Source organism: Neoarius graeffei, chromosome 11 (assembly GCF_027579695.1).
Source record: "Neoarius graeffei isolate fNeoGra1 chromosome 11, fNeoGra1.pri, whole genome shotgun sequence".
NCBI lineage: Eukaryota > Metazoa > Chordata > Actinopteri > Siluriformes > Ariidae > Neoarius > Neoarius graeffei.
This window is the reverse complement of record NC_083579.1, coordinates 38,595,782-38,623,212: the sequence shown is the minus strand read 5'-3', so window position 1 is coordinate 38,623,212 and position 27,431 is coordinate 38,595,782. Positions and strand designations below refer to the sequence as shown.

General features: G+C 41.3%; 3 protein-coding genes across 8 annotated transcripts in view; 2 read left to right on the top strand and 1 right to left on the bottom strand.

Annotated features, from left to right (window-relative positions):
• The window catches only part of smyd3 (SET and MYND domain containing 3), a 94,138-nt gene extending 82,793 nt beyond the window's left edge, over window positions 1-11,345 (bottom strand). The window contains exon 1 of the mRNA XM_060933849.1: window positions 11,118-11,345. Coding sequence (XP_060789832.1) covers window positions 11,118-11,308 — 191 coding nt within the window. The 5' untranslated portion in view covers window positions 11,309-11,345. The remainder of the gene's footprint in view (window positions 1-11,117) is intronic.
• Window positions 11,346-12,217: 872 nt separating this feature from the next.
• tfb2m (transcription factor B2, mitochondrial) lies at window positions 12,218-18,579 on the top strand. 4 transcript variants are annotated; one of them, XM_060932977.1, is made up of 9 exons: window positions 12,218-12,350; window positions 15,257-15,684; window positions 15,805-15,896; window positions 16,043-16,196; window positions 16,961-17,109; window positions 17,245-17,334; window positions 17,684-17,746; window positions 17,875-18,026; window positions 18,205-18,579. In XM_060932977.1, the coding sequence occupies exons 1-9, from the start codon at window positions 12,271-12,273 to the stop codon at window positions 18,392-18,394; spliced, it is 1,398 nt and encodes a 465-aa protein (XP_060788960.1). In that variant the 5' UTR covers window positions 12,218-12,270; the 3' UTR covers window positions 18,395-18,579. The 4 variants fall into 4 exon arrangements, with proteins under 4 accessions (XP_060788960.1, XP_060788959.1, XP_060788962.1 ...); XM_060932976.1 differs by having other exon boundaries at window positions 15,254-15,684; XM_060932979.1 differs by having other exon boundaries at window positions 12,265-12,354.
• Window positions 18,580-21,150: 2,571 nt separating this feature from the next.
• The window catches only part of cnsta (consortin, connexin sorting protein a), a 30,010-nt gene continuing 23,729 nt past the window's right edge, over window positions 21,151-27,431 (top strand). Inside the window, exons 1-2 of one of the 3 annotated variants that reach the window (XM_060933846.1) lie at window positions 21,151-21,261; window positions 21,597-21,691. The gene's annotated coding sequence lies outside the window, so the exon portion shown is untranslated. Of the gene's footprint in view, window positions 21,301-21,596; window positions 21,692-26,936; window positions 27,038-27,431 lie in introns of those variants that run through there. The other 2 variants (XM_060933845.1, XM_060933848.1) reach the window with 2 other exon arrangements.

Genomic DNA, 27,431 nt, shown 5'->3' with positions numbered 1-27,431 from the left:
TGAATGAATGACACAATGAAAGAAATAATGTCTCATCTAAACCACACTCACTCATATTAACAATAAAAGTTAACAATAACTCTCAACTCCCAATAACAAACATACTGATACTCAGTTAGCCTCAATTTCAGTAATGAAAGAAATAATGTCTGATCTGTAGGCTATTGGAAAAGATAAATTAATAAATTAGCTAATTAACAAAAATACCTCTTGTATATCTACTTTAAAAATAACTCAAATGGAAAAAAACTAACAAAAAATATCAATAGTCTATCTTTAGTTTCCTGCTTAATCCTCATCTTCCTCTTCGTCTGGTTTTTCCTCCTCTTTGTCTGGTTTTTCTTCCTCATCCTCCTTGTTTGGCCATTGATATTTTGCTGTAGAGCTGATCTTTCTCAGTAGTTTTTTGTTGCTCAACAAATAAGCATGAAAGTCTTTGCAAGACATATCTTTGAAATTGTATTGCACAAATAGAATCCCTTTCAGGGCGGCATGGTGGTGTAGTGGTTAGCGCTGTCGCCTCACAGCAAGAAGGTCCTGGGTTCGAGCCCCGGGGCTGGCAAGGGCCTTTCTGTGTGGAGTTTGCATGTTCTCCCCGTGTCCGCGTGGGTTTCCTCCGGGTGCTCCGGTTTCCCCCACAGTCCAAAGACATGCAGGTTAGGTTAACTGGTGACTCTAAATTGACCGTAGGTGTGAATGTGAGTGTGAATGGTTGTCTGTGTCTATGTGTCAGCCCTGTGATGACCTGGCGACTTGTCCAGGGTGTACCCCGCCTTTCGCCCGTAGTCAGCTGGGATAGGCTCCAGCTTGCCTGCGACCCTGTAGAACAGGATAAAGCGGCTAGAGATAATGAGATGAGATGAGAATCCCTTTCAATGATTCAACAGAGAGCTGGTTCCTCTCCTTTGTCCACTGGCTCTGCATCAGTGAAAAAACTCTCTCCACATTTGCATTGTGAGAAGGAAGTGCAAAGACAAACTGTGCAATCTTCAGCAGTTCTGAGTAGCATGCAATGTTTTTGGCCTTCTCAAAGTATTTGGTCCACTTCTGGTGCACCTGCAGGCCCATGAACTCATCGTCACTGCAGCTTTCAATGAATTTCTTCAGATTGGCAACCTGGTCAAAACATTTAACGTCATCAATTGGCACCCCCTTCTCTCCAAGGTACTTGATGCAGGCCTCCACATCATTCCACTTTGGTGGCTCACTCATGTCCATCCACATGAATGGTGAGAACTCTTCCATGGGAGTCATCCACTTCTCCAGATACTCTAAACATGAACTGTACATGCCGAGCGCATCAGCCATGGACTTGTCACAGCCCCCTTCAAGTCCATCTCTGCGATTTTAGGCCAGCAGTCCCTTAACTTTGAGGGGCATGAAATTGTTGTTCTTCCGTTCAAGAAGAATGTTGTGGATGCTGCTCAATATTTTCTTAACCTCCATGATGGAGTTATTCTCCCTTTCCATTTCTTGAATGTGATTGTGGAAGACGGACATGAGTGAGTGCATGTGCCACAAGTATATCTCACTAAATGGGTTTTCAAAAAACGCCTTGATCACCATGGGTGGCTTTTGCTGAGACAAAGAATGCTTTTAAAGCAGGGAACATCTGTAGCATCCTCTCTATGCCTGGGAACAGAGAGAGCCACCTTGTCTTGCTGTGTGAAAGCATCCTCCTGTACTCAAAATCACAGTACTCTTTGAGGGACTCAGTACACACGGTGTAAATGTGGAAGTACTGGTATATTTTAAAAATGATATTTTCAAGGTCCACATCAAGTGTGTCTGCCCCGTGATGGACACAATTGTTCAGTATATGCGCTGGGCAACCCACGCCAATCAGTGTTTTGTTTTGCAGCAATCTTTTCAAATTCGCAAATACATTGTTTCCCCCTTCATCACGCCAGGTTCCACCAAAATTAGCGTTACAATTGTCCCCAGTAAATGCGATGCATTTGGAAGACAAATTGTTCTTTGCCAATGTTTCCATTAGGTAGTTTGCGATGGTGGTTGCTGTCTCATTTGGTGTATCTTTCACTTCAATTAATTTGGTCTGCACACCACCCTCCTTCCAATCAAAGTATTGGATAATTATGGGGAAGATTTTTACTGCACCGTGATTACTCCCATCAGTACTAACACCACAGAATGGGATATCTTTGAGCGCTTCGTGCGCCAATTCGACAGAGTGAGGTGCCAGAACACCATTAACAATTGCCTCCGTCTTAGTACGGGCACAACTGAACTTTTTGGCAGTGTCAGAATTGGGGAGGGTCTTTTTCAACAATGAACTTGTGCAGTCCATAGACCGATAACTGTTATGATGTTTCACTGTGTGAAATGATCAGGCACCCTCCGCTGCATTCACAGCATCCTCGTTCCCTGGTTTCACAAAGTACTCTGTTATCGACTTTGAGGTACTCTCGCCTCGAACAGCTTTTTTGTGTTTCTCAGTGTCCAGGTGGAATTTTAGATCCCTGGCACCTCCACTGGACACCGAGACATATGTACCTGCTTTGCACACTGTGCACAAAGCTTCCCACTTGTCTCGACCCGGTCTGAAAGCAGGGAACTTCTTTCGTAAGTCATCTGTAAACGTGCATTTGCGCTTCGGCATGTTGCTGGCATACTGACAGCCACGCTGTCTTCTGATTATAAAAAGCTGACCGCACTGACGCAGCTCAGGGATTACGTCACACGCAGCGTCGTGCGCAGTGCCCTAGTGCCGGGCAATTTAATGGTCCAATGAAAGGTAATAAAAAACAGGACATTTCCCCACTTTCTAAAAAGAAACCCGGACGACCCGGACAGGATGTGAAAAACGGACATGTCCGGGGAAAACCGGACATTTGGTCACCCTAGTATATGTACATTTTTGGCCCTTAAAAGTAATGAGCCCTGTGGGGTACATTAGTGTAGATTGTACCTTGGGGGACAGAAATGGACTCCTAGTGTACGCCAATTTCTGACAGTGTACAAAAACATGTTTGAACATTACAAACTGCAGCTTTAAACTCACGATGGCACATTTATCAGATCTGACATAGAAAATCACCACCATTAGTGAGCAAAATTAGGAAATAACATTGTAAACACATATACGTATAAATAAACCATGCGCACAGATGGAGTTGAGACCTGAACTCACATCAGGACTCATCACGCAGCTCTCAAACCTGGGTCCAAATCACTAAACACACATCTCTGGCAGGAACAAACCTTTTTCCATGTACATTTTATCTTGAGGACTGTGTTCAGGGATTAAGCAGTGCCTGCAAGAATGTCTGCTGAATAAAAGGTTTGTTTGTATGGACTGTCCATACAATGTTCTGGGACATCCCACAGCACTAAACATGCTCGTTAGCAAAACAAATCCTACAATTCTAACACAAACATTAGCTACTGTAGTTAAGATACTCAAGTGATGGTCCCTTGCTGGAATTAAATTTTAATATTTAAATCTACTTGAAGGTTTTTCTTCCTGGTGTGTGTATGATGGCTCATGACCTTCATGTATGCAGTGCAGGTGACCATGTGAGTGAATGCTATAATAGTATGTTTGGATGGTAAAGTTAGTGTAAGAATATAGTGAGGCTTGATTTAAAAGCAAATTTTTTCACTCTGGCGTTTAGCTAAGTGTGGTTATCCATCTTATGTCTACATGTTAAAGGAAAAAACTGCAGCAAAAGAACATTAATCGACTGGATGCCCTGAACCTAATTAACTCGAACACAAAGCGAAGACTGGTGTCAGCGGTGAGATGGTGGAATTGGCTTTCAGGGTTCAGGAGGGCGTCAGAGGAGAGTGCTAAGCCACGACCGTGAAGAAGGAAACGGATCGATGATGATAAACAGGGAGGAGAGAGAAGACGAGCGAGGACAAAGACCTGCTACTAACAAGTGACAAGGTCATAACAGGAAAAGAAATGCAGCTAAAGGAGCATAGGTTAGATCAAAGCGCCAGAAAAAAAGCTGAGAACTTGGCTGTAAGTGCTAATAATCTTTAATCTTATTTACGGTGTTTACATAACATCATCATTACTGTAAAAAAAAACAAACGCAGTAGGACATAACTTCATGAAAAACCAGTGTTTGAAATATGATTTAATTCTCTTCAATTATTTAATAATCTAATGATTATTCACACCAACAGCACAGTGGTATAGTGGTTAGCACTGTCGCCTCACAGCAAGAAGGTCCGGGTTCGAGCCCAATGGCTGACGAGGGCCTTGCTGTGTGGAGTTTGCATGTTCTCCCCATATGTGCGTAGGTTTCCTTTGGGTGCTCCGGTTTCCCCCACAGTCCAAAGACATGCAGGTTAGATTAATCGGTGGCTCTAAATTGACCGTAGGTGTGAATGCGAGTGTCAATGGTTGTTTGTCTCTATGTGTCAGCCCTGTGATGACCTGGTGACTTGTCCAGGGTGTACCCTGCCTCTCACCCATAGTCAGCTGGGATAGGCTCCATCTTACCCACAACCCTGCACAGGATAAGCGGTTACGGATAATGGATGGATGGATGGATGATTCACACCAGGGTGAACACATAAATAAATAAATGAATAACACACAAGACACAAAGCTAATCCATAACCACTTCATGCAAGAGAAGTGAAAATAAACACGCGGCAGTAACGAGCCATAAGAAATTCTTCAAACTATTAAAGAAATTAGCTGTTAAAACTGTGTGTATGAAGTAATGAAGTTAAACTGAATAGAGGATGTATGGGTTTTGGCTCCACCTCTCTCATGTTCATCAGTTAAAGATAGAATTTGTTAAGCCTCTTTACATCATTAAAATGTTTAATTAAACAGATTGTTGATTACAAATCCTGCTGAATCTGTTACAGAGAACCACAGAATAGCAGATAATATAATTATATGTTTACTGTGATGATGAGGATACCGCAATATAACTTTGACCTTATAATATAACCTACCACTTGTCCATCAGGTTTGCAGGGAAGCTGGAACAAATCCTAGCCGACTTCAGGTGAGAGGTGGGGTATGCTGTGGGCAGGGTGAGATGAACAACCATTCACACTCACACTCATATTTATACCTACGGGCAATGTAGAACAGCTAATTGACTTAATCCACATGACTTTGGACTGTGAGAGGAAACCAGAGCACCCAGAGGAAACCCATGCATGCATGGGGAGAACGTGCAAACGCCACAAACACAGAAATTCCCTGGCCACTCGGCAGGTTCAAACTCAGAACATGCTGTGAGGCGACAGTTCTAACCACTGCACCACCGGGCCGCTTCTGAGATACTCGATATATTGAAAACAAGACTGATGCCTATAATTACAACACAATAAGCGTCTAAATGGAGAAAAATATCCTCAACTGTCCTTTAATTCCTTTTATTAATGTTGAAGTGAGAGCTCTCCAGAACTTTTAATAACCACAGTTTGTACCTTTTTTTCTTAATTTATCTTCAGGAAGTAAAGAATCTAATCTCCTACTGTAATTTTATTTTAAATCACTTAGTGACCTGATTGTGCTGTGTTCAGCTTTGCTAGGTTATTAATTTTCACAAATACACAGTATATGTCTGTCTGTCTGTCTGTCTGTCTGTCTGTCTGTCTGTCTGTGTAGGCAGTGTGATGTGTTCAGGACCAGAAACACTGTTAACATCCTGCTGAACTGCTCTTAATAATAACACTGAGTAATAGCAAGGATCCATCATACTGTTATACACCTACAGGCCTCAGAGATCTCTCTCACACACATACACACACACACACACGATAATAACAAAGAATGTGTAGAATATAATCACATATTCAGCTGACCATCAGTGAACGGAGCAGTGTTTATTAAAGTTATTCACAGCTATGAGTGAAAACAGCATAGCGTAATCCTACAGAGAAAATGTGGCTGTCAGGAAAGAGCACTTACGTGAAAAATGATATCTAACACATTACACACACACACACACACACACACAGAGAGCATGTGGAAATGAAATGGACAGAAATAAAATGAAAGAAAGAAAATGACAGTCCCAAAATGATCTTAAAGGGAAATTAAAGAGGTGAGAGAGTCGGACCAGGGTGAGGATCAGTGCTGCACTTCACCAACCTCCGATCAGCACTCCCGTCTTCTACACTTCCATTTCCAGCAGCTCACAATCCAAGCCAAGACATCATCCATACAGTGGTGCTTGAAAGTTTGTGAACCCTTTAGAATGTTCTGTATTTCTGCATAAATATCACCTAAAACATCATCAGATTTTCACACAAGTCCTAAAAATAGATAAAGAGAACCCAGTTAAACAAATGAGACAAAAATATTAGACTTGGTAATTTATTTATTGAGGAAAATGATCCAATAATACATATCTGTGAGTGGCAAAAGTATGTGAATCTCTAGGATTAGCAGTTAATTTGAAGGTGAAATTAGAGTCAGGTGTTTTCAATCAATGGCATGACAATCAGGTGTGAGTGGGCACCCTGTTTTATTTAAAGAACAGGGATCTATCAAAGTCTGATCTTCACAACACATGTTTGTGGAAGTGTATCATGGCACCAACAAAGGAGATTTCTGAGGACCTCAAAAAAAGCATTGTTGATGCTCATCAAGCTTGAAAAGGTTACAAAACCATCTCTAAAGAGTTTGGACTCCACCAATCCACAGTCAGACAGACTGTGTGCAAATGGAAGAAATTCAAGACCATTGTTACCCTCCCCAGGAGTGGTCGACCAACAAAGATCACTCCAAGAGCAAGGCGTGCAATAGTCGGAGAGGTCACAAAGGACCCCAGGGTAACTTCTAAGCAACTGAAGGCCTCTCTCACATTGGCTAATGTTAATGTTCATGAGTCCACCATCAGGAGAACACTGAACAACAATGGTGTGCATGGCAGGGTTGCAAGGAGAAAGCCACTGCTCTCCAAAAAGAACATTGCTGCTCATCTGCAGTTTGCTAAAGATCACATGGACAAGCCAGAAGGCTATTGGAAAAATGTTTTGTGGACGGATGAGACCAAAATAGAACTTTTTGGTTTAAATGAGAAGTGTTATGTTTGGAGAAAGGGAAACATTGCATTCCAGCATAAGAACCTTATCCCATCTGTGAAACATGGTGGTGGTAGTATCACGGTTTGGGCCTGTTTTGCTGCATCTGGGCCAGGACGGCTTGCCATCATTGATGGAACAATGAATTCTGAATTATACCAGCGAATTCTAAAGGAAAATGTCAGGACATCTGTCCATGAACTGAATCTCAAGAGAAGGTGGGTCATGCAGCAAGACAACGGCCCTAAGCACACAAGTAGTTCTACCAAAGAATGCTTAAAGAAGAATAAAGTTCATGTTTTGGAATGGCCAAGTCAAAGTCCTGACCTTAATCCAATTGAAATGTTCAGCTCCAAGCCTGACTCAGGGGAGTGGATGCCTCTGTCGTGCATAGTCCCGTGGACTTGTGATTGGGCATGGGACACAAGCTCAGGCTTGATCACCCTGTAGCTGGCCACCTTTGATGAGGGTGTCTAGTGTTGAAAGGCCGAAACACCCCTTGATTCAAAGGAACACAACTGATGATGTGTCCTAAATTGACTGAGATACAATCCCCACGCCACTTTTAACATCAAGGCACCTCATGTGACTCAACATCTGATGGCACAATGGACAGTAATACCATCTTGTCCTGTGTTTTATGAATCTTTGGAATGGCCAAGTCAAGGTCCTGACCTTAATCCAATCGAAATGTTGTGGAAGGACCTGAAGCGAGCAGTTCATGTGAGGAAAACCACCAACATCCCAGAGTTGAAGCTGTTCTGTATGGAGGAATGGGCTAAAATTCCTCCAAGCCGGTGTGCAGGACTGATCAACAGTTACCAGAAACGTTTAGTTGCAGTTATTGCTGCACAAGGGGGTCACACCAGATACTGAAAGCAAAGGTTCACATACTTTTGCCACTCACAGATATGTAATATTGGATCATTTTCCTCAATAAATAAATGACCAAGTATAATATTTTTGTCTCATTTGTTTAACTGGGTTCTCTTTATCTACTTTTAGGACTTGTGTGAAAATCTGATAATGTTTTAGGTCATATTTATGCAGAAATACAGAAAATTCTAAAGGGTTCACAAACTTTCAAGCACCACTGTATCTCCTAAACACTAACTATAAGCCCAAAATTACATGTTAATGCTTTAAATTGTTGGTAAAAAGACAACGAATGCTTTTAATGAAGATTAGAACAGTGTGTATTAAAATGAGGTGTGTGTAGTACACATGGAGTGTTTAGATCACTTATCCCATTTGACTCCATCAGAATTACTGAACACATCCTCTGACTATATTACTGAACACACACACATCTGGAAAAGTAATAATTTAGAGGAATAATGTACAAATAAGAATACACACTACAGAGCATTTCATTTCATTTCTCTCTCTCACACACACACGACAAAGAAAAATCAAAGGCAGTAATTGTTTGTTTGGGGTGTGTGTTTATGCTTTAAGCGAATCTCTGATTTAAACTCTTGAAACGCCACACACTCATTAGAGCTCATTAGGTATAAACCAAATGGGAACGACCCACAATTACGCTGCTCTTTGATCTTACACTCACTTCCTCTAAAACAGTCCTATACACACGCGCGCGCACACACAAAATGATCGTGATTATAGTATATAGTAAAGCTGATGTAAAGTGGTGTGTGTGTGTGTGTGTGTGTGTGTGTGTAAAACTAGAAAATAACCCACAGGAGATTCAGGAAAAAAAAAATGCACAGAGCTTTCTGACTGATTTTATTTCCTGATCAATGTTCATTAAACTTCAAATCACTGAGCAATCCAGCTAGAGCTTCTCTGGACTTAAGTGATCATCCTTTGGGGTTCCCTGCCCGGGGCATTTCCTGACACTCAGGGCATTTCCTGTCCTGTAGCTACACCCCTAAAACCAATATAAGAGCAGGATTAGTAGAACATGATTAAATACTCTGAAACTCACCCTGACCCTGTTTACACCCGGTCAATTAATGTCTGTGAGGACTGCAGGAACAGTCACATGAAACACTTCCATTTTAAACAGATTTAAATCCAACCACTGCTCATATCCCTTTCTGCAGACATGCACATAACTATATCATATATATGAGTGTAAATACAGCCAAAATTTACAACCAAACCGTCCTCCATTGCATTATAACCAAAACCCCTCCCACTACATGACATCATAATTGAAATCCCTCCTACTACATTACATCTTAACCCAAATCCATCCCAATAGTTACTTCGTTACTGAAACCACTCCCAATACATTACATCATAACCGAAACCCCTCCCAATACATTACATAATGACTGAAGCTCCTCCCAATATGTTACATCATGACCGAAACCCCTCCCAAAACTTTACATCGTAACCGAAATCCCTCCCAATACATTACATCGTTACTGAAATCCCTCCCAATAGGTTACATCATGACTGAAACCACTCCCAATACATTACATCGTAACCGAAACCCCTCCCAGTACATTACATAATGATTGAAGCCCCTCCCAATATGTTACATCATGACCGAAACCCCTCCTAAAACTTTACATTGTAACCGAAATCCCTCCCAATACATTACATCGTAACCGAAATCCCTCCCAATACATCGTAACCAAAATCCCTCCCAATACGTTACATCGTAACCGAAATCCCTCCCAATACGTTACATCGTAACCGAAATCCCTCCCAATACGTTACATCGTAACCGAAATCCCTCCCAATACGTTACATCGTAACCGGAATCCCTCCCAGTACGTTACATCGTAACCGGAACCCCTCCCAGTACGTTACATCGTAACCAGAACCCCTCCCAGTACGTTACATCGTAACCGGAACCCCTCCCAGTACGTTACATCGTAACCAAAACCACTCCCAATATGTTATATCGTAACCAATACCCATCCCAATACATTACATTGCAACCAATACCCCTCACCCCAATACATTACATCATGACTGAAACCCCTCCCAATACGTTACATCGTAACCGAAATCCCTCCCAATACATTACATTGCAACCGGAATCCCTTCCAGTAAGTTACCTACATCGTAACTGGAACCCCTCCCAGTATGTTACATCATAACCGAAACCACTCCCAATACATTACATCGTAACCAAAACCCCTCCCAATACATTACATCATGACTGAAACCCCTCCCAAAATGTTACATTGTAACCGAAACCCCTCCCAATACGTTACATCGTAACCGAAACCACTCCCAATACGTTACATCATAACCGAAACCCCTCCCAATACGTTACATCGTAACTGAAACCCCTCCCAATACATTACATCGTAACCGAAACCCTTCCCAGTACATTACATCGTAACCGAAACCCCTCCCAGTACATTACATCATAACCAAAACCCCTCAACAGTGGTAATTTTTCTGTACTAGTTGAAGCATTAATCCTGTCTAATAATTGAGGACACAGTTGTTGTTTGTGGAGCAGTGAATGAAGAAAGAGCCACAGCGCCTCCTGAAGGCTAACTGTAAAAATGACATTTAACACACAGCATCACATTTACAACACATGATTTTTTCTTTCTGTCTCTCTCTCTCTCCAAAAGCAGATGAAACTGTGTAAATATTTAAAGCACAAAGCAAACAAAATATTTTGCTGTCTCAGGTTGTATCCCAAGTTGTATGGATCACTATTCACTACATAAGTGTACTACATTCTACCTGAGTGTAGTGCACTGTGTGCAACAGATGGCATTTGGGATTCAGCGGCACACTCACTGAATAATAATAATAATAATAATAATAATAATAATAATAATAACTCATTTACACCACATACTGCACTAGAGCTCTATAGCGCTCTACATAATCGTCTGACAGTTATACTGGAAATGGTGTCAGATACAAATCACGTACTTGGCTAAACACTAAGTGCACCAAGTCTCGCCGGCGGGCGGGGTGTCTCAATTCCTACACCCTATCTAGTGCACTAGGGAGGTATTTGGGACTGAGCTGGTTCGCTGCTGTAATCAGTTATAGTTGTGTTTTATCAGTTAATCTGCTGATTTTATTAACAGTCCAGTTACATCATTTATGCTAATTAATTTAGATAAATTCGGTGATGCACTGACCTGCAGAGACAAGTCTGGCAGGTGGACTTAATAAACTTTTCGGCCACACAGAAAGCGAACGGTTCTGATGAATAAATCAGCTGTCCGGGTTTAATTTCACTCAGAGCCCGTAATCCGTTTCCTTTCCCCGGACTGATAAACCGCTCCATTTTACTCCACACTTTACTCCTCACTGACACGGAGGCCGCCATTTTCTCACTCAAACACCCCGAGGCTCGATAACAAATATTTCTCTTTTAAAAATATAGTGCACTAGATAGGGTAAAAAGGATCTGTTTTACTATCGTTACTTATGTAGTACACTTGGTGCAGTTAGCGGAGACTTGTTCGACTTCTGCATATCGACTTTGAGACGGCTCAAGAATGCGCTCTAGTTACGCATAAAAATATTCTGTTGACTCAAGCGAATTTAAAGTAATATTAATTTTTAAATTGTTTTCTGTATTTAAGACTATTCTGCCAACTCTTCAGGTTCAAGAACACTCCAATATATTTTGCAACATCAATATATTCAATAAATAAAATTGTCGTATGCGCACCTCTGGTGCTGTTTTGATTACATTGATGTCGGCATAGCTTTGTTTGTCGCACGATGATGACGTACATGATGTGTGCTATGTTATGTGGGTTATTTCTCTCCCACCCGTATTCTGACACATCCCGCCTCCTGCCCGAGGATTGGTTTGCAGCTCAGACTCAGACGCGTTGTGGCTGTGTTCCAAATATCACAATTACTACAAAAATACTAGGTAGTTAAATGGTCAGCACATGAGCTTTCTCGCAATATGCGTTTAAAAATCTGAAAACATGATCAGTATATACATATGAATTTTATGTTTGTTTTATATATTATGTACAATGAGCTGAATGTAAGCATTACAGAGAAGAACTGAGTTGGTTTAACTATGTCTCTCTCTCACACACGTCTGCTTGATGTCACCACACCACTGTACAGGGAACAGTTTTCAGGTTAGCGTGTTTAGTTCTGACTGAGGGACACTACACGAGAACACAAGCACGCGCGTTGAAACGCTGCTTCTGGAATTTATCCAATCACAGCACAGCGGGGGCGTGGCCTTTCAGAATACGGGTGGTGGAAGGGTTAGCGTTGCGCTCCACGCGCGTGTTCAATGTCAAATTACAGTGTTTGTGGATGTGCAGAGATGAAGGGAGGATTTGTTCTTCATACCGTAGTGTGTTCTCCATCATCAGCTGTGTAAATTCATACACTCAGTAGGTCGGGACTCTCATATTATTATTATTACAAAATAATCAGTGTTTATATAAGCGGAGTTAGTTTACCTAACAGGCTAGCTTAGCCACACGGCTAATTGAATAACGTCAACGTCTGACAGCTCGCGGTTTAGTTAAATTCCCAAACTTTAATGTTATTAAATATATGAGTATAGTTTATCGATATTACTAAATACGTTATAAATACGTCTTTAACGCTAATATGCAACGTCGAAAGTTTTATCATCAGTTTAATTAGTAAATATAACATCAGTCAGGTTTACAGATGAACACGGTGACGCAATTAATAATAAATCTTATTGAGTTATAATAAAGTGTAAGTACCGGTTATGAGTCGTTATTAAGACTCATAAGTGATAAATTTTAATTGTGCTGAAATGAAAAATCAGGGTGCAGAGGGAGTGCTGTTCAGCTGTGAGGCTTTCATCCCTGAGATCTGCACTATCTGTTTATTTATCATATAATCCCGATTCCAAAAAAGTTGGGACAAAGTACAAATTGTAAATAAAAATTGAATGCAATGATGTGGAAGTTTCAAAATTCCATATTTTATTCAGAATAGAACATAGATGACATATCAAATGTTTAAACTGGGAAAATGTATCATTTAAAGAGAAAAATTAGGTGATTTTAAATTTCATGACAACACGACATCTCAAAAAAGTTGGGACAAGGCCATGTTTCCCACTGTGAGACATCCCCTTTTCTCTTTACAACAGTCTGTAAACGTCTGGGGACTGAGGAGACAAGTTGCTCAAGTTTAGGGATAGGAATGTTAACCCATTCTTGTCTAATGTAGGATTCTAGTTGCTCAACTGTCTTAGGTCTTTTTTGTCGTATCTTCCGTTTTATGATGCGCCAAATGTTTTCTATGGGTGAAAGATCTGGACTGCAGGCTGGCCAGTTCAGTACCCGGACCCTTCTTCTACGCAGCCATGATGCTGTAATTGATGCAGTATGTGGTTTGGCATTGTCATGTTGGAAAATGCAAGGTCTTCCCTGAAAGAGATGTCGTCTGGATGGGAGCATATGTTGCTCTAGAACCTGGATATACCTTTCAGCATTGATGGTGTCTTTCCAGATGTGTAAGCTGCCCATGCCACACGCACTAATGCAACCCCATACCATCAGAGATGCAGGCTTCTGAACTGAGCGCTGATAACAACTTGGGTCGTCCTTCTCCTCTTTAGTCCGAATGACACGGCGTCCCTGATTTCCATAAAGAACTTCAAATTTTGATTCGTCTGACCATAGAACAGTTTTCCACTTTGCCACAGTCCATTTTAAATGAGCCTTGGCCCAGAGAAGACGTCTGCGCTTCTGGATCATGTTTAGATACGGCTTCTTCTTTGAACTATAGAGTTTTAGCTGGCAATGGCGGATGGCACGGTGAATTGTGTTCACAGATAATGTTCTCTGGAAATATTCCTGAGCCCATTTTGTGATTTCCAATACAGAAGCATGCCTGTATGTGATGCAGTGCTGTCTAAGGGCCTGAAGATCACGGGCACCCAGTATGGTTTTCCGGCCTTGACCCTTACGCACAGAGATTCTTCCAGATTCTCTGAATCTTTTGATGATATTATGCACTGTAGATGATGATATGTTCAAACTCTTTGCAATTTTACACTGTCGAACTCCTTTCTGATATTGCTCCACTATTTGTCGGCGCAGAATTAGGGGGATTGGTGATCCTCTTCCCAGCTTTACTTCTGAGAGCCACTGCCACTCCAAGATGCTCTTTTTATACCCAGTCATGTTAATGACCTATTGCCAATTGACCTAATGAGTTGCAATTTGGTCCTCCAGCTGTTCCTTTTTTGTACCTTTAACTTTTCCAGCCTCTTATTGCTCCTGTCCCAACTTTTTTGAGATGTGTTGCTGTCATGAAATTTCAAATGAGCCAATATTTTGCATGAAATTTCAAAATGTCTCACTTTCGACATTTGATATGTTGTCTATGTTCTATTGTGAATACAATATCAGTTTTTGAGATTTGTAAATTATTGCATTTTATTTTTATTTACAATTTGTACTTTGTCCCAACTTTTTTGGAATCGGGGTTGTAAATACTTTTACACTTTGAGTTTAAGAGCAGAGTGGAGATTTCACTCCCACTGCAAACACACACAGGTCAAGTTTAAATATCATCATCCTGCTGTTTTTAATGAAACACAAATGAATGTGGTGTTTAGCTTCAGGATAACTTCCTAAAGTATTTACATTCAGTTATTCTCCTCACACTGCTCTCTCTCTCTCACACACACACGCACAGAGTTGATCATTGATGGTTTTACTGCAATAACAAATAGTGAGCGGTACGGTGGTGTAGTCATTAGCACTGTCACCTCATCTTCCGGGTTCGAGCCTCACAGCCAACAGGGATCTTTCTGTGTGGAGTTTGCATGTTCTCTCCGTGTCTGTGCGGGTTTCCTCCAGGTGCTCCGGTTTCCTCCCACAGTTCAAAGACATGTACTTGGATTGTACAAGACAGTGCATACTTTGTGCCAGTCCCAAGCCCAGAAAGACTGGGGACGGTTGCATCAGGAAGGGCATTCAGTGTAAAACCTATGCCAAATCAAATTTGCACAACAGATCCGCTGTGGCAATCCCTAACGGGAGCAGCCAAAAGAAGAAGACTAATAACACTCACGCCAAACTAAACATGATGGACGGATGAAAGAACGAATTAAAAACGAGGAAAAACAGAATAAAGATGAATAAAAAGGGAAAGAAAAGGCAAGAAAGAATAACAGGAGACAGGAAGAATAAAAATAAAGAAAAAGTAGCAAGGGTAGTAAGAATAAAAATCAGATTTGGAAGAAAGAAAATATGTGTGTAACGTGTGTTTCTGCTCGCTCTCTCTCCCTCTCCACCCCCAGCAGTGAGCAGTCCATCATGTCAGTGTGTGGTAGGAGCAGGGTTCTCTTGCTGTCTGTGAGGGTTCTGTTAGGACCGCCCCTCGTGTCTCGTCAGTGTGTGTCGCGTGCTCTGTCCTCATCAGCGCGTGTGCTCTCTGTCGGGGAGTGGAGGAGAACCTCAGCAGGTGGATGCAGGGTGGAGCAGGCATGTCACTCAGGGAAAACGTGCAGGAACCTCTCTGCCTCTGCTGCCAACTTCCTGAATCAGCTCCGTCCTATGAGCCACTACGACCCGCTGGATTTGGGTGAGGTGGAGGAGAACACGCGCAGGGCCCTCGTCTGCAAACACCTGAGACGCTTCATCATCGACCCTGAGCTCGCACGCGTGGTCACTGAGCACCTCGCCCCCGACATCGACGAGGGCAAGGCCGTCATATTTGAGTGTAACCCAGGTGTGTGTGTGTTTTACTAGCTTACGTACTTGATCCAGCTCATAATGTTGGGTCTATAATGTGATGTCATAGAAGTGAAGTTTAAATGGCCAAGATGAAGAATCTGACGTGTGTGTGTAGGGCCGGGTGTGTTAACCCGCACACTGCTGAACTGTGGAGCTCACAGAGTGGTGGCGCTGGAGAGTGATAAAGCCTTCCTCCCTGAGCTGCAGGTAAACATCTCTGACTGTCCATAATCACCATTAATGCCCCACCCCTTGTTTAGGCTCCGCTCCCGTAACAATGGAGTAACAGGGAGGACTGAAAGTACTAAAAGTTTGTTACAGTTTTAATATAACTCTGTGTGTGTTTGTGTTAGGAGTTGGAGTGTAAGCTGGATGGGCAACTGAAGGTGGTCCATTGTGACTTCTTTAAGCTAGATCCGATTGGTCAGGGTAGCATGAAGCCTCCAGCCATGTTCTCCGAGAAACTCTTCACTGACCTCGGGATCTCTGAGGTGCCATGGACAGCAGGTATGTGTGTGTGCGCATACGTACGCACACAGAATTAGTACAATAAAGTGTCTAATCTAACTCTTGTAAATAATGTTAATGGTGTAATTAGAACATCATTAAAATCACTGTTTTGTTCTCCTGCACTGCTCAGGACAGACACGTCGCCATAGATACCGGAGTATTTTGTTGCATTTGACTCAAGGTGGCAACTTGTAATTTCTCACCTCCAATCAGTAAAAGCCAAAGAACACACCATGAAATTCCTCCTCATCAGTTCAGGGAAGCCTTCTCAGATTACAGAGTGACGTCAGATCAGCATGGCCATTCACAACATCAGCAATAAACACAGCAGCACTTCTTGAGCTGTAAATTGGGTTTAGACCAATCAGCGTACAGACACGTTCACCGACTAAATCTATAGTACAGGCTGTACAGTTCACTGTTCTGAGGAGGAGAGTGTACCGCATTCAGCACACTTAGCTGGCCAGCTTATTGCTGACAAAACTTAAACATGGAGTGGCATTTTTTTCCCCACTTTGTTAGACGTGCTGATGTGGAAAATGGCATGATTTCAAGCTACACACTGTCTTATTAAGCGTGATAACTAAAATTGCTCATCTTTTCGGCAGCGTTTCACCCCAAACTCCTGCTGGTTTCTGGAAAACACTATATACATACACACACATGCTCCTGTTTCTACTCTAGACACGTGATCTGAGAAAATATTTTGCATTTGCAGACATACCAGTGAAGGTGAAAACGTGGTGTGTGTGTGTGTTCAGATGTGCCGGTGAAGGTGGTGGGGATTTTCTCTCAGAGGAATGAGAGGAACATGTTGTGGAAACTCGTCTATGCTCTGTATGAGCGCCTGTCTGTGTTCCGCTACGGACGAGTGGAGCTCATTATGTTCATCAGTGAGAAAGAGTACACCGTGAGTCTGTCTGTTTGTCTGTCCAGCTATCTGTCTTACCGTTTCTTTATACATTTGTCTGTGTGCATATTACCTTAGCTGTCTTTGAATATGAATCTTCAGAATAACGTGTGTGTGTGTGTGTGTGTGAGACAGAAGCTGGTAGCGAGACCTGGAGATTACAGGAACTATCAGGCTCTGAGCACTCTGTGGCAGATGGCATGTGATATCGAGCTGCTGCACCAGGTCTGTCCTTTTACTGCTCTACAGTCCACCTTACAGTTCTTTCAACAGTCCCCCTACAGTCCACCTTACAGTTCCCCCTTAGAGATCTCCCTACAATCCCCCTTAGAATTCCCCCTACAGTTCCTTCAACAATTCCTCTACAGTTCCTTCAAAAGTTCCCCCTTACTGTTTCCCCTACTGTTCCTCCAACAGTTTCTCCTTCATCAATATGAAAAGTGCTGATCAGAGCTGAGGGTCGGAGTGTAATTCTATCTAACAAACACTTTTATTTCCTCTGAGCTCTAAATGAATGTATTAACCTATAAACTATACATTATTGTAACCGTAAGTGTGCATGTGTTTTTGTCAGGAGCCATGGTCATCATTTGTTACAGCTTCGAAGCACGGAGGTCCAGCGATCCCTAGGAGCACTGTGAGTGAAACTCATTCATAAATATACTAAAAATATACTTCATACACATTTTATTCAAACTAACATGCATAACCTGCTGTATGTATTAAAGTGTGTTAATGTGTACGTGTGTGTGTGTGTATTTTCAGCATGTCCCTAATGATCACCTGTGCTTGGTGAGAATCACTCCTCGTGAAGATTTCTTCTCCTCCTCCATCACTCCCTTTAACAGCAGCGCGTTGGTGATGATGGTCAAACAGTGTCTCACTAAACGCCGCTGCAGACTCATTGACAAGCTCAAGTATGTCAACACACACACACACACCACAAATCAGAAATATAAATTAAGTTTGTGATAAAGACAGAAGTGCAGTTGCTGAGAATCACCAGCAAGTGGCAGCAGCGTCACTTCACACTGATACACAGCAGCAGATACTGTGATGTGATTAATCTCATCAGTTGTTTATTCTGGGTTGCAGTTCGTGGAGCGCAGGCAGCGGCATGGACATCCTGCTGCAGATGGGACTCTTTGAGGACGTGATGACAGGACAGATTTCCCCGAGCGAGTACAAAAGAGTGTTTGAGCTGATGGAGAAATCGGAGGAGTTCACGCAGAGCTGGCTTTATGACGAAATCCTGGAGCACACCAAAAATACGGACTGTGGATAAAAGCTGCATGCTCTCACACACACACACACACACACACGATTGGAACAATATGATAATTTTATAGTGTGATGTTGCTTCATCAGCAGCATATTTATATCTCATCTCATCTCATTATCTCTAGCCGCTTTATCCTTCTACAGGGTCGCAGGCAAGCTGGAGCCTATCCCAGCTGACTACGGGCGAAAGGCGGGGTACACCCTGGACAAGTCGCCAGGTCATCACAGGGCTGACACATAGACACAGACAACCATTCACACTCACATTCACACCTACGGTCAATTTAGAGTCACCAGTTAACCTAACCTGCATGTCTTTGGACTGTGGGGGAAACCGGAGCACCCGGAGGAAACCCACGCGGACACGGGGAGAACATGCAAACTCCACACAGAAAGGCCCTCGCCGGCCCCGGGGCTCGAACCCAGGACCTTCTTGCTGTGAGGCGACAGCGCTAACCACTACACCACCGTGCCGCCCGCATATTTATATATCACCACATATAATCATGGAGTAATAATAATAAAAAAAATTAAAATGAACATAATTCTGTTTAACCTCATATTTTTGTACACAACAAAGCAGCACTGAACTTTCTTAGGTGTGAAATAATGTTACTGTGAAAGGCTTCAATTAATAACAGAATATTTATAATAAACAAGAAATTACCTTCAAAAGCTAATATATACAACATGGTGTTGTATGATGTAACATACAATATGGCAGGATACTTTATAACTTATAATGTTAACAATAAAATAATTCAGATTTAATTACCATATTGCTTCTGGAGTTACAAAGCTGATGTAGCCAACAAGTGATGGAAGTTGAAAGCCACCAGTATAGCATGATGCTATGAAGCTGCATGTCAGAATCTTTCCAAGGTTCGTCTGAACAGAAGAGAGTGATGATATTTTATAAAATTATTTTTTTTGCATTTTGGATGTCGCAGTTGTCCAGCACCTGGGCTCGTTCTATAAAATGTGTTTGTATAAAATAAATACAATGTGGTGTTTCTCATGCTGGTTATTTAGTGCTCACACAGTGACAGCAGTGCGAGACATCAGGGTTTCTTTGGGGTTTTTTTTCATTGTTAATGTTCATGTAAATGCTGTGAATATGAACTTGTAATAAAAAGAGAAAAAAGAAGTCTTTGCTCCATGGTTGGGGATTTATAAGGTAAAATCAATTCTTATTTTAAGATGAGGCGGCACGGTGGTGTAGTGGTTAGCGCTGTCGTCTCACAGTAAGAAGGTCCTGGGTTCGAGCCCCGGGGCCGGCGAGGGCCTTTCTGTGCGGAGTTTGCATGTTCTCCCCGTGTCCGCGTGGGTTTCCTCCGGGTGCTCCGGTTTCCCCCACAGTCCAAAGACATGCAGGTTAGGTTAACTGGTGACTCGAAATTGACCGTAGGTGTGAGTGTGAATGGTTGTCTGTGTCTATGTGTCAGCCCTGTGATGACCTGGCGACTTGTCCAGGGTGTACCCTGCCTTTCACCCGTAGTCAGCTGGGATAGGCTCCAGCTTGCCTGCGACCCTGTAGAAGGATAAAGCGGCTAGAGATAATGAGATGAGATTTTAAGATGAAAATATTGCTATAATATTATTGTTTAGATGTGTATAATGGACAATTATTCACTGTTGTGTAATTTATAATAAAATCTGCTTCTGATATATGGTGTATAATATATTTTGTCATCTAATGATCTGCATACTGTATAACTGGTTCAATTTATGTTTTTAAAATAACTCATTTGTTACAGAAAGACACTGTTGGTGTCTGCATTAATATGTATTCATTCATTTGGAGGATATTTAAACTTACTAGTGGAATGAAGACCATTTTAAATACAAGTTACTGACATCAAAATGATGCCTGAGTGAAATATTCTTTATCTTATTTCCTCATCACATTTTATCATTAAATGTGACATTTAATACTTTTGACAAATTGCAGTGCATTAAAATCGTCCAACATACACAGCTAAAATTATTTTGTCGCGTTTATTTTTCTTGGAGAACATCACAAAGAATATTTACATAGATTTTGTCTTGTTTCTAAGTTGGATGCAGTTACAGACTGTGTCCACGAGATGGCGACAGAGGCCCACGCGCTGATGTCAAATTCTGCATAACAAAAGCCTTTAGTAAATCTTTATTGAATTCAAAATTAGCAGGAACTTTTTCAGATTAACGCGAATATTTAATCGATATGTAACGAGACTCTAAATATATATTTTTTACAAAAGTATATTTCATTCGGGAATACTCGTTGTCTAACTCGCGAGCTAATTAAGCTAAATAAAGGCGACGCCAGTTAGCTAGCGATCCAAACACAGTTCTGTTATTGTAATGAAAATGCTCCCAAATGATCGTACTAAGTATGATTGTCATTAAAAATATAATTGTAATTAAAATATAATATCACAACAACACGCTATGACTGCCGTTGACGAATTATATTAGAGCTTCTGTTGGAAATTAGCAAAGATAGCCAAATGCTAAAGTTAACTAATCGGGAGAATGAGTGCTCATGGGAGGTGTAGTTTTTTTATATAAAGGAACAAAATATTACAGTGTTGAAAGTTCGGTTAAACATATCGCATGAAAATGCATATAATTTATTATTCACATGTTTTTTTGGGAAGAGGAGGGGTAACGAAACATTATAAATATGCTAAAGTTTTATTATGAGTTATAGAAAACTGGAACAGAAATGGCTGGGGAATTCATATCCGGGTATTCCTATGACGTCACGCTGAGAGAAAGTTCCCGGATGGATGTCAGGAAGCGCGATGCAGGGCTGCAGAAATAAACACTAAATGCGTGTTTTTAACGCGGCGTGTCAGATTAATCTCACCTGGAGCTGACACGTCTGTGAGTTTCGCATTTTGTGTTCAGATAAAATAAATGGAGGTGAGTTTTTCGGAAAATGAACACGGGTGGAAAAGGACGGAAATTACGTGTAAAGGTGTAAAAGCAGTGAAGGTTGTACATGTAGCCGTCTGTTTCTGGTTATTATCTATCATAATTATATATTGGATAGAAACATGCAGCTAGTTACAGGGTCATAATCTAGAATAATCATATTAATATATGCTCACGGTAATTGTTCAAAATTCCTCCGTTCCTAAAATGAGAGTATGTCTATAATGCTGTTATTAGTGTTTAATGCAATGTTAATTCTATAATATTTTATTTTTCTGAAACAGAACAAAAGCATGTTTTATTTTCTGGGTTGACTGAGAGCAGAGACAGATCACAGAGCTGATTAATGTGTTCATACACTCCCCTGATTTCTGCACAGGTAAACCAAGAAGGTTTTATTCTCTACACTTTATATGAAAAGCAGTAGTTAACTCCAACTCCATATAAACCTCTGTGTCATGAGTTTGTTTTTTGTTCTTCATGCTGTGGGAATATTTAAGAGGTTATTTAATACTAATTTAATGCTTTTTTTTGAATGTGTTGTTTTAAAGGGATAGTTCGGGATTTTTGACATGAATCTGTATGGCATCCCCATCAATAGTGTCGTGCAAGCACACTGACTTACCCCTGACAGCATCCTGTGAGTCCAGTTCTTGTCCAGTTTTGGTCCAGACGAAAGTAGTCCGGCAAGTTTGTTGGGGTCACGAAAGTAAAACGTTTTTCGTCTCAAAACAGTATGTGTTCAAAAGAGTGATATATTTGCATCACAAAACCGTTGTCAAATAAAAAGTCAGACCTCGAAATCGCTTGGCACTATTTTCTCTCCCTTCTTATCACTGCGCGCTGCCGCCAGGTGACAGCCACGGCTGTTTCATTCATTGTTTACTAGTGATGGGAATTTCGGCTCTTTTTCGGGAGCCGGCTCTTTTGGCTCTTCTTACTATAAGGAGCCGGCTCTTTCGGCTCCTGAGATTTTATTTTTGATTTAAAGGAATACGCCACCCCTAGATGAAATTGAGTCAGTCCCTGCAGTCCCTAGAGTTGGATGAGTGAGCCAAAGCGTTTTGTAGCCGACCCAGCCATTGTCCTGATCTATAAACGCCCCGGTTAGCTTAGCTTAGCGTAGTCACTGTAATCCGGCGTGTCCAGCTAGCATTGTCGTTACAAAAGTGAATTAAATAACTCTGTGCTGTGGCTGAAAATAGTTCCAGATATAAATTGGTCTAGTAAATCCCTTCGTGTTAATTTGCATTGATATGTGTACTCGATGTGACTGTACAAGTCATGAGAAATAATTATAAAAAATCTTGAGTTATTTAATTCACTTTTGTAACGACAATGCTAGCTGGACACGCCGGATTACAGTGACTACGCTAAGCTAAGCTAAGCGTTTATAGATCAGGACAATGGCTGGGTCAGCTACAAAACGCTTTGGCTCACTCATCCAACTCTAGGGACTGCAGGGACTGACTCAATTTCATCTAGGGGTGGCGTATTCCTTTAAATCAAAAATAAAATCTCAGGAGCCGAAAGAGCCGGCTCCTTATAGTAAGAAGAGCCAAAAGAGCCGGCTCCCGAAAAAGAGCCGAAATTCCCATCACTAGTAAACAATGAATGAAACAGCCGTGGCTGTCACCTGGCGGCAGCGCGCAGTGATAAGAAGGGAGAGAAAATAGTGCCAAGCGATTTCGAGGTCTGACTTTTTATTTGACAACGGTTTTGTGATGCAAATATATCACTCTTTTGAACACATACTGTTTTGAGACGAAAAACGTTTTACTTTCGTGACCCCAACAAACTTGCCGGACTACTTTCGTCTGGACCAAAACTGGACAAGAACTGGACTCACAGGATGCTGTCAGGGGTAAGTCAGTGTGTTTGCACGACACTATTGATGGGGATGCCATACAGATTCATGTCAAAAATCCCGAACTATCCTTTTAAGTTGTGACACAGTACCTACAGTATGAATCGAACAATAAGGGAAAGTCAAATTAATAAATTTAGTAAGTATTAAGATTAAAATGTGTGTACTGTATTTACACACACAATACAAAATTAGTCTTTCTGTATTTGGACTATTTTCTGCATTTTAGAACAATACTGAAGACATCAAAACTATGAAATAACATATGGAACATGTGTGGAATTATGTGGTAAACAAAAAAGTGTTGAACAATATGTTTCATATTTTACTTTCTTCAAAGTAGCCAGCGTTTACCTTGATAATGCTTTGCACACTATTGGCATTGTCTTAACCAGCTTCATGAGGTAGTCACCTGGAATGCTTTTCAATTAACAGGTGCCTCGTCAAAAGGTAATTAGTGCAATTTCTTGCCTTCCTAATGCGTTTGAGATCAAATAGTAAATAATAAAAATACAATAAATTACCCTGTTCCACAACTGTAGGAATCAATATTATGGTAAGGGCTGCTCAACTAAGTAAAGAGAAACAACATCCATCATTACTTTAAGACATTAAATGACTTTTTTTTTTATTTATATTTTTAAAAAAAGGAGCTTCATTGAATTAGAAGGCGTATCCAAACTTTTGACTCGTAGTGTTTACACGCACACATGGTCAGAAGTTTACATACAGTGACATGAATGTCATCTTGGATATGAATGTCATGGCAATATTGGGCTTTCAATGATTTCACTGAACTGTTTGTTTTCTGTAGCGAAATGATTGTACAGCATATTTCTTTAATAGAAAAAAACCCATGAATTTGGTGCAGAAGTTTTAAGTTATTTTGGGTTTTCTAAAATCAACACAGGGTCAAAATTATACATACAGGGTCAAAAATGTACATACACTCACTTAGATTATTAATTCAGAGGTGCTGAGACTTCCAAAATGTCTCTTATCTTGCCAAGGCCGAGGCCGCTTAACTTCCTGTTAGTGATCATGATTGACTACAGCTGGTAGCTTCTCTGTGCCTTCATAAAAAGGGTTTGTTTACAGCACTCATTGGTTTGACCAACACACAGTAAAATGGGAAAGTCCAAAGAGCTCAGTGTTGATCTGAGAAAGAGGACCACAGATGTACACAACTCAGGAATGTCTCTTGGAGCCATTTCCAAACAACTGCAGCTCCCAAGTTCAGTTCAAACAATTGTATGCAAGTTACTGGGAAGTGTAATCATTTTGCCAAGCCACTTTGCTTCAAGAAAACCCAAACTATCACCCTCAGCTGAAAGGAAATTGGTTTGGATTGTCAGGAACAACCCAGGAACCACCATGGCACAGCCCTGCCATAAATTGGAAGCTGTCTGCAGTTAAGTGAGTTTTATATCACCATGGACTAAGAGGCTGCTATCCAAGAAATAACCCCCTGCTCCAAAATTGACACCTTCAAGCTTAACTAAAGTTTGAAGCTGACCACATGGACAAAGAAAAAGCCTTCTGGAGGATAGCTGTATGGTCAGATGAGACAAAGATTGAGTTGTTTGGCCACAATGACCACCATGTACAGAGAGACACTGTACCAGCTGGTGGTGGTGGTAGGATCATCATGCTCTGGGGCTGTTATACTGCCAGTGGAACTGGTTCATTGCACAAAGTGGATGGAATAATGAAGAAGGAGGACTACCTCAGAATTCTTCAGCATAACCTCAAACCATTTGGAAACTTGAACATGATTGGGAGTCACAACAGGACAATGAACCCAAACACGCATCAGAGCTGGTTGTGGAGGATAAAGCAGGCTAATATTAAGCTTAAAACAAGCCCTGACTTCAACCCTATTGAAAATATGTGGACCATGCTCTTAAAGGGCTGATGACACGAACATGACTCTATGCAATTTCTTAAATAAACTATACAACATGGCAAACATGTTAGATTTCTGTTATAATTATGTGAAAAGAAGCTGTTGTTACGCGAATATCCAACTTTTAATTGCACAGCGCAAGAAAACTGGGTCCGTGGCTCGCGGCCATGTTGTGGCGTCAGCGGAAGAACACGCTGCGGTTCACTGGCTGTTCTACTCTGGTTCTACTCAATGGAAATGGCGCATGAAAACGCCGGTGAACTCTCTAGTGCTATCTCTTCCTCTTCTGGGAGTCTAGAATTGTGTTGATCTCTTCCGAATAGAATCTATGATAGCCTACCCTCTTTACCCTTTGCCTCTCGTTGCTAGGTGGCAGTTACATGAAAGCCACAAGCTTTCACAAGCAAATACATGACTGATATCACGCCGACTTTATGATTACATTTATGATTATCATGTAGAATCTATAGCTCTACGTACCTTTATCTTATGTTGTTTCACAACACATGTTCTGACAGGAGGACTGTCTTTGGATCCGGCATAGCTACTAGTAGACCCCCTCCCGAATACTGGCAGTGTTGCCAGACTGGGAGGTTTACCGCCCAGTTGGGCGGTTTCAAGTGCATTTTGGTGGGTTTTGAACATATTTTGGGCTGGAAAACTTCAGTGGTATCTGGCAACAGATACTGCTGACGTTTTCCAGCCCAAAATATGTTCAAAACCCACCAAAATGCACTTGAAACCGCCCAACTGGGCGGGAAACCTCCCAATCTGGCACCACTGTGTAGGCACTGCTGATGGTAGCAACACACGTTTGTGCTGAACTGAACACCCAAGAGATTCTTTTAAGCTGGGAAGGGTGTCAAAACAATCCAAATCGAAGTGTTCAGAGCACAGGACGGATGTTGGTGAGGGCTCCCACTTGTCACGAGTGCGCCTGACTTGCTTCACTCACTTCGCATGCAGCTCGGGATCTCTGGGAAACTTGAATAAACTTACCCAATCCTTGTGGGTTTTGGAGCAAAAGCCGGCAACACAACACGAAGGCATAATAACATATATATATATATATATATATATATATATATATATATATATATATATAAAATGTATAGTAATGTCTAATAAAAATACTAATAATGATAAACTGAACACCTGTCACATCAACAACAAACTGGTAAGTTAGGAGGAAGGTTCTTTCGCTGACGTCATATAACTCCTCCTCCTCTTTCGTCTCCTGGGTGCTGCAGCCCCGTCAAATTTGCCCAAATAGCCGCGTTTTTTATCATAACTTGTAAAATAGGCGCCTTTCTGAATTAATATATGGATCATCGGGAATTACTTTTTATGTTATAAAACATCGCCAAAGATGTCAAAAACGTGTCATCAGCACTTTAAGTCAAGTCCATGGCAAGAAAAAAAATTTAATTGAACTCTACCAATTCTACCATGAAGAGTTGTGAAATATCCAATCAGAATTCTCTCAGAAGCTTGTTCATAGTAAACAAAATGTTTGGTCAAGGTGAATGTTGCGAAGAGACATTTTACCCAAATATTAGGTGTACTGTATGTAAAACTTTGACACTGTATGTATACTTTGACCCTGTGTTGATTTCAGAAAACCCAAAGAAAATTGTGTACCGAATTCTAGTTTTTTCTTTAATTTTATTTATTTACTTTTTAAGATGTATGCTGTACAATCATTCTGCCACAGAAAAAGAACAGTTCAGAGAAATAATTGAAAGCCCAAATATTGCCATGACATTCATGCCACTGTATGTAAACTTCTGACCACAACTCTGTGTGTGTGTGTGTGTGTGTGTGTGTGTATCACACACACACACAGCTTTGAGACCAAAAAGTTGCCGGTTCAATTCCCTGGATCAGTAGGAATGGCTGAAGTGCCCTTGAGCAAGGCACCTAACCCCCAACTGCTCCCCAGGCTGCTCTGGGTATGTTGTACGTTGCTCTGGATAAGGGCATCTGCTTGCTCTGGATAAGGGTGTGTGTGTGTGTGTGTGTGTGTGTGTGTGTGTGTGTGTGTGTGTATATACCATTCATTCATTTATATATGAATGAACGAAGCAAATAGGACTCTTTCATTCAGAAGGTGTGTGATGTGTGTTTGATGGTTGTAGTGTTTTTACTGAGTTGTGATTTATTAAAGTGACACTTTCCCCTCTTTGCCATTTCTAGTTATTCTAGTTACACTCGTTTATCTAAACTTTCTGTTACACAAGTCCGTACATGTGAGAGACGATGGTTGAGCATCAGATAAACATCTGTCACGGTCTTGCTCTGTTTCAGTATTCCTCACTCACGTCTCCTCAGCGTAGGGAAGAAAAG